The 12,210-nt window shown below is 42.8% G+C and overlaps 1 protein-coding gene across 1 annotated transcript; it reads right to left on the reverse strand.

Annotated features, from left to right (window-relative positions):
* Positions 1 to 1,479: 1,479 nt before the first annotated feature.
* On the reverse strand, positions 1,480 to 4,969 carry LOC133977010 (metallophosphoesterase 1-like; the record flags this gene model as incomplete). Its single annotated transcript, XM_062415152.1, is given in 3 exon segments — positions 1,480 to 1,583; positions 3,968 to 4,076; positions 4,275 to 4,969. Coding segments are annotated over 3 exon segments (467 nt in total), but the record flags the coding sequence as incomplete, so codon positions are not given.
* Positions 4,970 to 12,210: the final 7,241 nt, after the last annotated feature.

Below are 12,210 nucleotides of genomic sequence, written 5' to 3' on the forward strand. Positions count from 1 at the left end.
GACGTCATGTCTTTGTCCCAGCTTTGTTTTCTATTGTTTTGCATGTAAAATATCACATTTAAATATTTTGAGTGTAATAAATCAGAATCTGCCTTCAAAAGTCCACTATGAATAATTTGCTTGTGACTTGTGAGGATGTCAACTCTTCCTCAGGTCTTTAAGAAGAAAGTTCATGTTATTTTCTATATATATATATATATTTACCAGGCGGGGAGTTCCAGTCCTCTGAAATGATGCCAACGCGGAAGTAACTTAAAACTGCATTCTATCAAAAGGCCACCAGGGGGCGACCGTTTTGGTGTCAAAAGGACTTCCGTCTCTATACAAGTCAATGGAGAATTCACCAACTTCTCACTTGATTTCTAACCTCAGTAAACGTTTTCAAAATGTGTTTATGGTCTCAATCGCTAGTTTAAAGCCTTCTTCAATGCAGTATGATGTTCATTTGGGACATTTTGGCCTCCCTGATTTTATATTTGACGATAAAGCAGGGTATGCATTGGGGCGTGGCTACGTCGTGATTGACAGGTTGATTGGTTCACAGGTTCAGGAGGGCGCCTCATGCTCCTCCTGATGCCCATATAAGTAGAATCCGTGGTGTTTTTTTTTTACCCGGCATGCACCGGAAATGTTCAAGATGGCGCTGCTCAGATCCGAAACTATTGGCTTCCAAGCAGCAGTCCACAAACCACTGGGTGACGTCACGGATGTTACGTCCATTTTATATACAGTCTATGATATTTACACATTATAGTAAACAAACACTTACAAAAAGATCAAAATGAACTCTTTCTGTGACACTTTTGGCATCGTGTCGCAAATATATAGTTTTATTTTTTTTTTAAAAACCTCTCAGTCAGTAATTTCATGAAGCAGCTGGTCACTGCAGTTTTGTTTTTTTTAAAGAAAATGTTCTGTTAGAAAATGAATTCATGGTCAATTAGGGAACGTGTCGCCCAGTGTGTCGAACAGTTTGGCTCAATGATGTGTTTTTAATAGGTTTTAAAATATATATCAGGTTTTATATTCACAGATTTCGTGGGATTGTTGACAATTATCAGCTGTTTAATCCTCACATTTGTAGAGACATAACCTTAGTGTCCTCAATCATCTTCAGCCCTGTGTGCTTATATATTATCTAAACCCCTCTCTCATATTTATTTAAAGCTTATGAAACATGCATCCTCCTTTTCCCTTTGTTCAAGGGCTTTCATTGACACTTTTTTCTGGCATTCGATACCTGACTCTAGTTCCAGACACTTCTGAAGTCAAAGAGATAAAAGAAATAAACTTTGTCCCTGTGAACACAACGAGAGGGACGAGAGGAGATGTCTGTTATCAGCTATCCTGAGGTCTGATTTATGACAAACTGTGAAATTAGACTCCCTGAACCTTCCTCATCTTACATCAGACTGCTGATCATCACCCATGAAGGCATCCAAAGGTTATTCTGTAAGACAGTAAAAAGTGTGTTCTTACTCATAATGGAAACCGATGTCGTGATTTCCGACCAGCACGACGAGCTCGGTGTCAGTGGAGTGTCTGAACATCCTGTGGAAGCGGCGCACGTCGTCCTCCCAGTGCTGCCGAGAGAGAGAGAGAGAGAGAGAGAGAGAGAGAGAGAAGGGTGAGAGAGAGAGAGGGTGAGAGAGAGAGAGAGAGAGATAGAGAGAGAGAGAGAGAGAGAGAGAGAGAGAGAGAGGAGAGAGAGAGAGAGAGAGAGAGGAGAGAGGGGAGAGGAGAGAGAGAGAGAGAGAGAGAGAGGGAGAGGAGGAGAGAGAGAGGTGAGAGGAGAGAGGGAGAGAGAGAGAGAGAGAGGGTGAGAGAGGAGAGGGTGAGAGGGAGAGAGAGAGAGGTGAGAGAGAGAGAGGAGGGAGTGAGAGGTGAGAAGAGAGAGAGAGAGAGGGAGAGAGGAGAGGTGAGGTGAGAGTAGAGGAGAGAGAGAGCGAGAGGAGATCGAGAGAGAGAGACTGAGAGGAAGGAGAGGGCGGTGGGGAGGTGAGAGAGAGAGACGAGAGAGAAGAGAGAGCGTGAGAGAGCGAGAGGGGGTGAGAGGGAGGAGAGAGAGGGTGAGATAGAGAGGGGTCGTGAGAGGAGAGAGAGAGACGAGAGAGAGAGAGGAGGAGATGAGACGAGAGAGACGAGAGAGACGAGAGCGAGATTGAGAGAGAGAGAGAGAGAGTAGAGAGAGAGCGTGCGAGAGAGAGCGTAGAGAGAGAGAGAGAGACGAGAGAGAGACGAACAACACAAACACAGCTGAGGCAAAGTTTCTGTATCAGATCTTAATAAGGAGAACTCACCCAGGAGGCTCATGCGCCTTACATGCTTATCTCGGGATCTCTGAGGGTCACCCATCAGCCCCCCCCCCCCCCCCCACCTGAGACCCGGCTGCTTTGATTCAGACTCCAGATTCAATTTTGCACCTGCGGGGGCCAAAAGCTGCACACTGGAGACCTTTAATTACATCATCGCTGTGGGTTTTCATGACGTCCCCGATGCTACTTTCAATTAGTTCTGAAGCAACCGGTAGATTGACGGAGTGATAATTGATTCTGAATCAATAATCTATAAAACAAAACACATGTCAAATATTTGGCGGCTGCAACTTTTCAAATGTCACAGTTTGATGTTAAAAAATAAATAAAAATTTGGATATTGGACTAATTTAAGACTATAGAGACAAAATCAATAGTTATATCATCAATTAGTAGATGAATAAAATGAACTGATTCATATTTGACGTCATTTTTCAGTCAAAAATGCCAAATATTTGCCAATTTTAGGATTTAAAATGTGAGAATTTGCTTTTTTAAAATTTTTTACATTATTTTTCATTAAAAATTGTTTGCGATTTTGGACTGCTGGTGAGAAAAAACAGACAATTTTAGGATATGATGATGCTTATTTGACTATTTTAGGACACATCACGCAATAATGTTAAAAGTTGCAGATCTACTTTTAGTGTTATTTGTCTTTTTGTGAATTTAAAGCTTCGAATCTTCTCAGAGGAAGACAAGTAGTTGATAATTAGCTGATTATTTTTTCCTTAAAGCCATTTATAAAGAAAAAGAGCCAAATATATTTGCTGGTTTGAAGTTATAGAATTAGAGAAAGAGCTCCTTTTCTATTTTATATCATCTCTCCGTTTTGGGCTTTTATTCGTACAAAGACTGTGATGAATTTTTTTTTTCTTAACGATTAATTGATAAACCATTGCAAGTCATTGTTAGTTTCAGCTCTGCTCTCTGTGAAATTTCTCTTCATACACTTTAAAAAAAGCTCTGATTAAATAAGAGGTCAGACAATAGAAACTGTGGAATAGAAAATTAAAAGTGAGACAATGAAGGAGGAAGCTGCAGATCACTGGAGATACACTCAAGATTTCTCTCCTTAATGAACCTCTCTCTCTTCTGTGCTGCACTTGCATAACACCTCTTCATCTTCCTCCTCCTCCTCTTCCTCCTCCTCCTTCTGTATAACTTGATGGATCCCTTTTTTGACAATCCAATAATAGATGTGTGTGTGCATTCTCACAAGATTTTTTTTTTTTTCTTAAAGAAGGGTGCACCATGGAGGATGCAGGCAGCAGCTGCAGCCTCCATCCTCCATGGTGCAAAAAAAGAAAGAAAGAGAGAAAGAAAGAAAGAAAAAAAAACCCTGTTGGTTGTTGGTGCTTTATCCCTAAAAAAAAACCTGCAGCCTCTAGCCCTGGATGGCACAACAAGAGGATGATGATGATGATGATGATGATGATGATGATGATGATGACCGGAGAGCAATGCACTCTGCTCTCCATGCACATACTATTTCTGCATCACCACCACCACCATCATCATCATCATCAGTGTGCAGACAAAGCAAGTGGAAGGAATAAAAAACAGAGAGAGAGAGAGAGAGAGAGAGAGAGAGAGAGAGAGAGAGAGAGAGAGAGAGAGAAAGAGAGAGAGAAAGGGGAGCTCATCGTTACCTTCTGCGAGCTCCACTTGCCTTCGTCGAAGATGTCCCCGAGAATAAACACTATTTCGGGCCTGAGCAGCCACAGAGCGGTCTGGAAAGCCCTCTCCATCTGCCATTCCCTACACAACAAGTCGGTCACCGGCGTTATTCATATAGAAATGCATATGAATATACATATATAAATAAATATATATGTGTTGTTGTTTACAAATCACTTCTGCAGAGCTCGTGGGGGGGGGGGGGGGGGTTGGTGATGGTGGAGGGTTGCTTTATTATTAAAATAAATAAATAAATAAAAAGGAATAATCATGACTGACCTCCTCAGCTTGTCGAACCAGTGCCCCCCCACAGCTCCCAGCAGGTGGGTGTCGGACAGCACCATGGCGCGGACCGCTGCGTCCGTCGGCTGGCCGTCGATGCCCTCTCCGCCGCCTCGCGCATGGCTGACCTTCGGCCAGGCGCACTTGAGGATGGTCGGGAAGTAAATGAGATACTCGCAGAAGAGGAAAGCTCCGCCGACCACCAGAATCAGCACCACCACGGCCAGCCATTTGATGCTAAACCTCGGCATTTCTCCTCCGTTATTGGGCGCTTGGGATGCCCTGAAGTGGCGCACTGGTGGTGATGGAGCGGTCCATGAGGCATCTTCTCCCCGTCCGGACCCGACTGTTCAGGTCTCCAGCCGGATGATGCTCATGGCAAGTTGCTCTGATGCTGAATGAGATTTTAAGAATAAAAACAGCTCCGTCTGTAACACTCGGTGATTCAAGATATGGAATTAAAAAAAAGTAAAAAATTAAAAAAAAAACACACAAAAGAGAAATGTCCCCCTGATAATGGAGAAGCAGCCGATAAGATAGGCAGCCAGCCGCTGTTTTGCAGTTTCAGCTCCTATCGGTTCCTTGGGGGGTCCATACGGATCCTAACGATTCCTTACAGCTCCTATCGGTTCCTTAAGGTTTTAACGGCTCATTCCAGCTCCCGTCGGCTCCTTACTGCTCCTATCGGCTCCTTACGGTTCATAACGGCTCCTCCAACCATCAAGCTGGAAACAACACTTCCGGTAGTCTTTACAAAATAAAAGTACAAACGCAATCTTTCACAATAAGGGACAGATCTGCTGGTAAAATTGGTGTGTGTGTGTGTATGTGTGTGTGTGTGTGTGTGTGTATGTGCGTGTGTAGGTTTGTGTGTGTTTGTGTGTGTGTTTGTGTGTGTCTGTGTGTTGGTGTGTGTGTGTGTATGTGTGTGTATGTGTGTGTCTGTGTGTTGGTGTGTGTGTGTGTGTAGGTGTGTGTGCGTGTGTGTGTTTGTGTGTGTGTGTGTGTGTGTGTGTGTGCGTGTGCGTGTGCGTGTGTGTTTGTGTGTGTGCGTGTGTGTTTGTGTGTGTGTGTGTGTGTGTGTGTGCGGGTGTGTGTGTGTGTGTGTGTGTGTGTGTGGCTTGTCAAATTGGGGGACAAACACTGTGTCCCCCAACTTGTAAAATGCTGACTTTTGGGTAAAGGTTAAGTTTAGGGTTTAATTAGTCGTGGTTAAGGGTCGGGGGTTATAGGTTAAATCTCCAGGAAATAAACATAAATCTATGGTTTGTCCCCAAAAGTGACCTATAGGACGTCATGTGTCTCTGTATGTGTTTGTCAGACGGTGCATCTGGGGACAAATTTCAGGCATTAGACTGGCTGGAGGAAATGCTGAGCGCTGGTTAACCCAAAGTGAAGAACAGTAGACCGGGATGTCTTACTGTATGCAGGAACATTTATTAAAGCTCGATCGAGGAGAATAAAATTACAAGTGAAACATTGTGCAGAGTATTAAAACCCCTCACCAAAACCCTTACCCATACTCTCTCTATTGTAAATTTCTTAATATCTTATCTCCAAATAAGGTTATTCTTCACACATCTATGCCTCTACTAGTTATTGAACTATAAACAAGACACTATGCTGACTAACGTTAACTGAAGTCACTTGTGTTCACAGGTCACTTCCTATCTTGTACGAGGAGACCAGTCTGAGCCATAGACTGTATATATAATGGACGTAACATCCGTGACGTCACCCATTGGTTTGTGGACTGCTGCTTGGAAGCGAATAGTTTCGGATCTGGGCAGCGCCATCTTGAAAATTTCCGGTGCATGCCGGGTAAAAACCCCCAGGGATTCTACTTATATGGGCATCAGGAGGAGCATGAGGCGCCCTCCTGAACCTGTGAACCAATCAACCTGTCAATCACCACGTAGCCACGCCCTAATGCATACCCTGCTTTATCGTCAAATATAAAATCAGGTAGGCCAAAATTTCACAAATAAACATCATACTGCATTGAAGAAGGCTTTAAACTAGCGATTGAGACCATAAACACATTTTGAAAACGTTTACTGAGGTTATAAATCAAGTGAGAAGTTGGTGAATTCTCCATTGACTTGTATAGAGACGGAAGTCCTTTTGACACCAAAATGGTCGCCCCCTGGTGGCCTTTTGATAGAATGCAGTTTTAAGTTACTTCCGCGTTGGCATCATTTCAGAGGACCAGAACTCCCCGCCTGGTCTGAGCACAGCATATCTCCACCTGGCCTTTGTTTTAAGACAGTCGACCTTATCAAGGCGGCTGCATATCCCAGCAAACCTCAATAGACACATAGATGAACCGCTGTGAAAGAGACAGGCCATGACCTCCTGCTTAGATAGAAAATCACCAGTGAATAACAATGAAAACTAGTTAAACTACATTTTAACTACTCTCTAAAAAATGTAGTTTGTCAAACTAAAACTTCTTTTAAAAAACGAGTTTAACTACATCCAAACTGCATAACTACTACACAAATGGTCCCATTGTGAGTCTCATATTGTTACGAAGAGGTATAACTGATCTGACACTGTGAAGGAGGGGTGTGTTTGATTTTTAAAAATGAGGGCAGGAAGGATGAGGAGGTGTTTTTAAGGAGAGGACTGGGAGCGATTATTGAGATGGAAACTGGAAAACGCTAACATTTCAAAGGAAACTCATAGCATCCGATCAGAGACATCCCGGAAATAAACTGCAGGTGATTTTAATCAAAAAGCAGATGATTGGTATTAAATGCCAATGAGCTGTGACATTGTGGAAATACTGTATGGAAAAAAGCATAATGACAATATTATGAATATGTAGTTTGTAATTAAATACCTAAACTGTATGTATGCAGTTAATCTCCATCACTGCAGACATTGTGTGGTGCACTGACATGTCTCCGTTAACACATTCCTATGCATGTGTGTTTTTAGGGGAAAATTAGCAATAAATATAGAGGTGTTTGAGTATATATAACGCTGGGAAAATCAATGTAAGTACAGATTATATCTATCTAGTTAACTTAAGAACATTGATGAGCATTGAAAACAGTGAAATCAACACAAATCCTAAGAAAACTGAAAAAGACCATAAAGGAAAAATGTGAATTTGGCAAAAAAACAACAACAAATTAACTCATAAATTGAATTAAAAGAAAATTAAAACCAACTTCTCTTCTCTCTCTTAAGACTTTAAAATTAAAACTTGCTGTATTTTTATTTTCCTGTTTTGGCACAATATACAGTATGTGCATTGTTTTATTGCTTAACTTAAAAAGACCACAGTTCGACATTAAGTGTTCAAAAGTAGTCCATTTTTAATTTTGCTAAGAATGAACATAAGTTATAATATATTTATAACATCTATAAATGTATGTATAAGGTATCTTAATAATAGTTGTGGTTCTTTTAATGAGCCAAAAATGGGTTTATCTTCTATGTTGTGTACAAACTTCTGTTAGAAACCTGAGAAAAAAAAGGTTAAGCACTTTTACTTTTTTTTTTGTTTAATTCACAAAGTACCAGGTAATTCCCTCTTCTTCCAAAAGTGATTAATGTAACTTCACTTACATGTAAAAAAAATCCTCTGATGTCCGATGTGTTTCTCTCATGAGCAGCCTCCAGCTCGAGTGAGTGAGAGGAGAAGAAGAAGAAGGCGGCTGGCTGGAGAGAGACTAGAAAAAAACACTTCATCTAAAAGTCAGTTTAAAAAAAAAAAATCCAGGTTGTAAAACTCGTAATGATGAAAGTATTCTGTTAAAGGCTCATCCGATCGACGACCAGTAAAACCTGGCATCTGTCCACGCTCACACACACACAAACACTAACAGATGGATATGAGCCAGCAACTATAGGACAAATGAGATTAAGTGATTAAGAGAAGGAATCTAATCACCACGAGACTCCTTATGAGTGCAGCTCTAAAACAAGAAGCACCGGGCCTTCACAAAGGAAACTGCTTAAACTGTTAATTACGGCCTCGGAGGATACTTATACCTGCTTAACTGGTTTGTTTTTTTTAGATGCTGCTGATGCCATTTTTTTCCTTTCACACTCACATTGAACAGGAATCATGCAACGCTTGCCCCTAACCCTGACCTCTGAAACATTTGTTCCAGCAGCTGCAGACTTTCAGTTCAAGATTGGAGGAAACTGCGGAAGAGAAAATTACAGCATTCATTCAGTGGCATCAGCACGAAAAGGAAACTGATACATGACAGGTTGATTCACCTTTTTGTCGTCCTCCCTGGTAAAATTTACCCCGTCTGTTTTGACTGTTCCTTCTTTCCTCCCTTTCTCCCTTCCTTCCTTTCCTCCCTTCCTTCTGTCCTTCTTTCTTCCCTCCCTCCTTCCTTCCTTCCTTCCTACCTTACTCCCTTGCTTCCTTTCCTCCCCCCTCTTTTTCTCCTTCCTCCCTCCTCTCCTTCCTTCTTCCTCCCTCCCTCCCTTCTGTCCTTCTTTCCTCCTTCCTTACTCCCTTGCTTCCTTTCCTACCTCCCTCCTTCTCTCTTTCTTTCCTCCTTCCTCCCTCCCTCTTTTCCTTCCTTCTTCCTCCTTTCCTTCCTCCCCTCCCTCCTTCCTTCTTTCCTCCTTCCTCCCTCCTCTCCTTCCTTCTTCCTCCCTCTTTTCCTTCCTTCTTCCTCCTTTCCTTCCTCCCTTCTTTCCCTCCCTCCCTCCTTCCTCCCTTCTTTCCCTCCCTCCCTCCTTCCTCCCTCCTCTCCTTCCTTCTTCCTCCCTCCCTTCCTTCCTTGACTCGAGGACAACAGGAGGGTGAAAGGGAATGGCATCTCAGTTTTGAGCCTCATGAATTGTTTGTGATCATGAATGACCATTTTTGTCTCCAGAAGCTTGAAGACTCTGCTCCACTCCATATGTGCATCTTGGCTTTGCTCCACTTGCAACACATTTCGTGGGTGTGATGTAAAGAGTATTTGCCTTCATGTTCAAACTGCACAAGCTTGACTGCTTAACAATGCTGCCTTGTATGACTCCTCACTGTTCTGGTTAACGAAGCATTGAGAGATTCACCAATACCAACAAAACTACATCACAGAGTCGGATTTCCAATTTGGAACCGCTCTCCTTTAACCTTTGTGTCGTCCTCCCGGGTTAAAATGACCCCTTCCTTCCTTCCTTCTGTCCTTCTTCCCTCCTTCTCTCTTTCTTTCCTTCCTCTCTCTTTCCTCCCTTCCTTCTTTCCTTCCTCCATCCCCCTTTCTTCCTTCCTTCCTCCCTCCCTCCCTCCTTCTTTCCTCCCTCCCTCCTTTTTTCCTTTCCTTCCTTCCTTCCTCCCTTCCTTCCTTCCTTCCTTCCTTCCTTCCTTCCTTCCTTCCTTCCTCCCTTCTTTCCTTCCTTCTTCCTTCCTTCCATCTTTCCTTCGTTCCCTCCCTCCTTCCTTCCATCTTTCCTTCCTTCCTTCATTCCTTCCTCCCTCCTTTCCTTCCTTCCTTCCCTCCTTCCTTCCTCCCTCCCTTCCTTCCTCCCTCCTTTCCTTCCTTCTTCCTACCTTCCTTCCTCCTTCCTTTCCTTCCTTCCATCTTTCCTTCCTTCCTTCCTCCCTCCCCCCTTTCCTTCCTTCCTCCCTCCCTCCTTCCTTCCTTCCTTCCTTCTTCCTCGAGGACAACAGGAGGGTTAAAACAGCACAGAAACAAAATTCACACTCCTTTATATTATATATAAATCCTGCTTTCATTCACAGTAAGGGTCCCAGCTACCATTGAGAACAATTAGGTCATGTGCTAAGTCTTTCTCTTTTCTGGGAAAAGGAGGGGGGGGGGGGGGGGGGGGTTTACCAACCATTAGGAGAGCTTACAATCTACAGTGTACATATACACATTTTGAGGCTGCTCAGTATCTTTAAGTCCATCATATGTTCAACAAGAATTGGCATTTCCTCCCGATCTGGCCTGCAGAATATGATTTGAAACACCAAGACCTTCATTTCGGAGTTCATTTCGAGGACTTCCACTCTTGGCCTTAGTTTTTCTAAAATTCTGGCTACAGCAACACAGTCACTGCTTTGCCTCCCTACGTTGTTAATCTAAAAGCCAAAGTGATTTTACAAATACCGAGGTCATGAGTCCAAGCAAACCGATTAAACAAACAAGACACAAAGTGTAAATTGGCTGAACTTTGGACAAAATGAGGCTAGCTCCCCCCCCCCCCCCCCTCCCCCCCTCGCTTCCAGAGTTTAGCTTAGGTCAGCTTAATCGCGCCCCCTGGCTCCAAACCCCTTCCTTAAAACACAGACACAGAGTGGCTTCAATCTTGTCATCTAACTCTCTACAAATAAGTAAATAAATGTGTCCACAAATGTCCAAAACACCATTAAAGCTTCAAATAAAGTGAGTAAAAACTGTACACATTATCAGTCTCATCTATTAATGATCTTTCACTAGCCAAACCTGCTGACCTACTTTTGATTCTTTACCTGCAAGACCTTTGCAATAAGGTCTCCCTCCTTCCTTCTTTCCTCCCTCCTTATACCTTCCTTCCACCCTTCCTTCCTCCCTCCTTTCCTTCCTTCCTCCCTCCCTTATACCTTCCTTCCACCCTTCCTTCCTCCCTCCTTTCCTTCCTTCCCTCCTTCTCTCTCCCTCTTTTCCTTCCTTCTTTCCTCCTTCCTCCCTCCTCTCCTTCCTTCTTCCTCCCTTCCTTCCTTACTTCCCTCCCCCTTCCTTCCTCCCTCCCTTCTACCTTCCTTCCTTCCCTCCTTCCTTCCTCCCTCTTTTCCTTCCTTCTTCCTCCTTTCCTTTCTCCCCTCCCTCCTTCCTCCTTTCCTTTCTCCCCTCCCTCCTTCCTTCTTTCCTCCTTCCTCCCTCCTCTCCTTCCTTCTTCCACCCCCCCCCCCCCCCCCCCCCCCCCCCCACACACACACACACACACAAAAGCCAAAATCTCTAAAGGACCATACAAACACAGAGCACATGACCCCAGTTCCTGCCCCTTATCTTTCAGATCTGCAGGAAACACAGATTAATGCCGTCATTAACTTATGAAATGAGGACAACAAGTGGCTTTCCATGTCAATCAGGTTGGCATGTAAGGTAAAAGAACATCCCGCTGCAGAGGCTGCTGGTGGTCTGAGAAACTGCTATCAACCAGATTTGATACATGTCCAATGAGTCTGAGCGGTCAGCCTCCAGAAACAATTTTTGCAGATGTTATGCAGCGTGCAACAGTAAGCTCGCCTCTCCTCAGACCTGCCAACACTGTTTCACCACATGTGAATTTATATGTGATGACTCAGCTCGCCTGTCGTTTGAAAGAATAAATAGTTTCCCTAAAAAATGTGTGATAAAGGATCTGAAGAACCTGCAGTTTCTGCAGACTGTGGTTTTTATTATGGGGAGTAAGTTATTTCAACCTTTAAATTAAATCCGGGCATGCAAGCAGGTCATCAGTCCAGATTGCATTTTCAAGCCTTGCAGGGCATTAGAAATTATTTAGCTGTTCTGTGTTAAAATATTTATTTAAATTCAGTGTCTGAATGTGGTACACTGTTGTAAAAACCATGCGGATAGCTCTAACTCTACACTAACTTAAGCAAAAGAGAGTCTAACACAGCTTCTAAATCTATAATAGTTTTATTTGAATAGCACCTTTCATCTCAAAACATGCACCAACTGCTTCACATAAAAAAAAGACATAAAATGAACATAAAAACATGTAAATGTACAAAAGATGAAAAATAAAACCCATTCGATGATATTACTAAACATAAGATGAAATGAAGTGTAAATAAAATACACAGAATGCATACTTCAGTGGTGGTAATTTGAGACTTAACAAGGTTTGATATGTGTGTTTTAAGGGTTTATGAAAAATGAACATAAAATGGAGCAGATGTCTTCCTTTCACTTAATTTCCCAAATTATGACACGGTTTGGTTTAAAAAAAATAATAAACCCAGACATACCAGAAC

This window comes from Scomber scombrus, unplaced genomic scaffold (genome assembly GCF_963691925.1).
Source record: "Scomber scombrus unplaced genomic scaffold, fScoSco1.1 SCAFFOLD_541, whole genome shotgun sequence".
Classification (NCBI taxonomy): domain Eukaryota; kingdom Metazoa; phylum Chordata; class Actinopteri; order Scombriformes; family Scombridae; genus Scomber; species Scomber scombrus.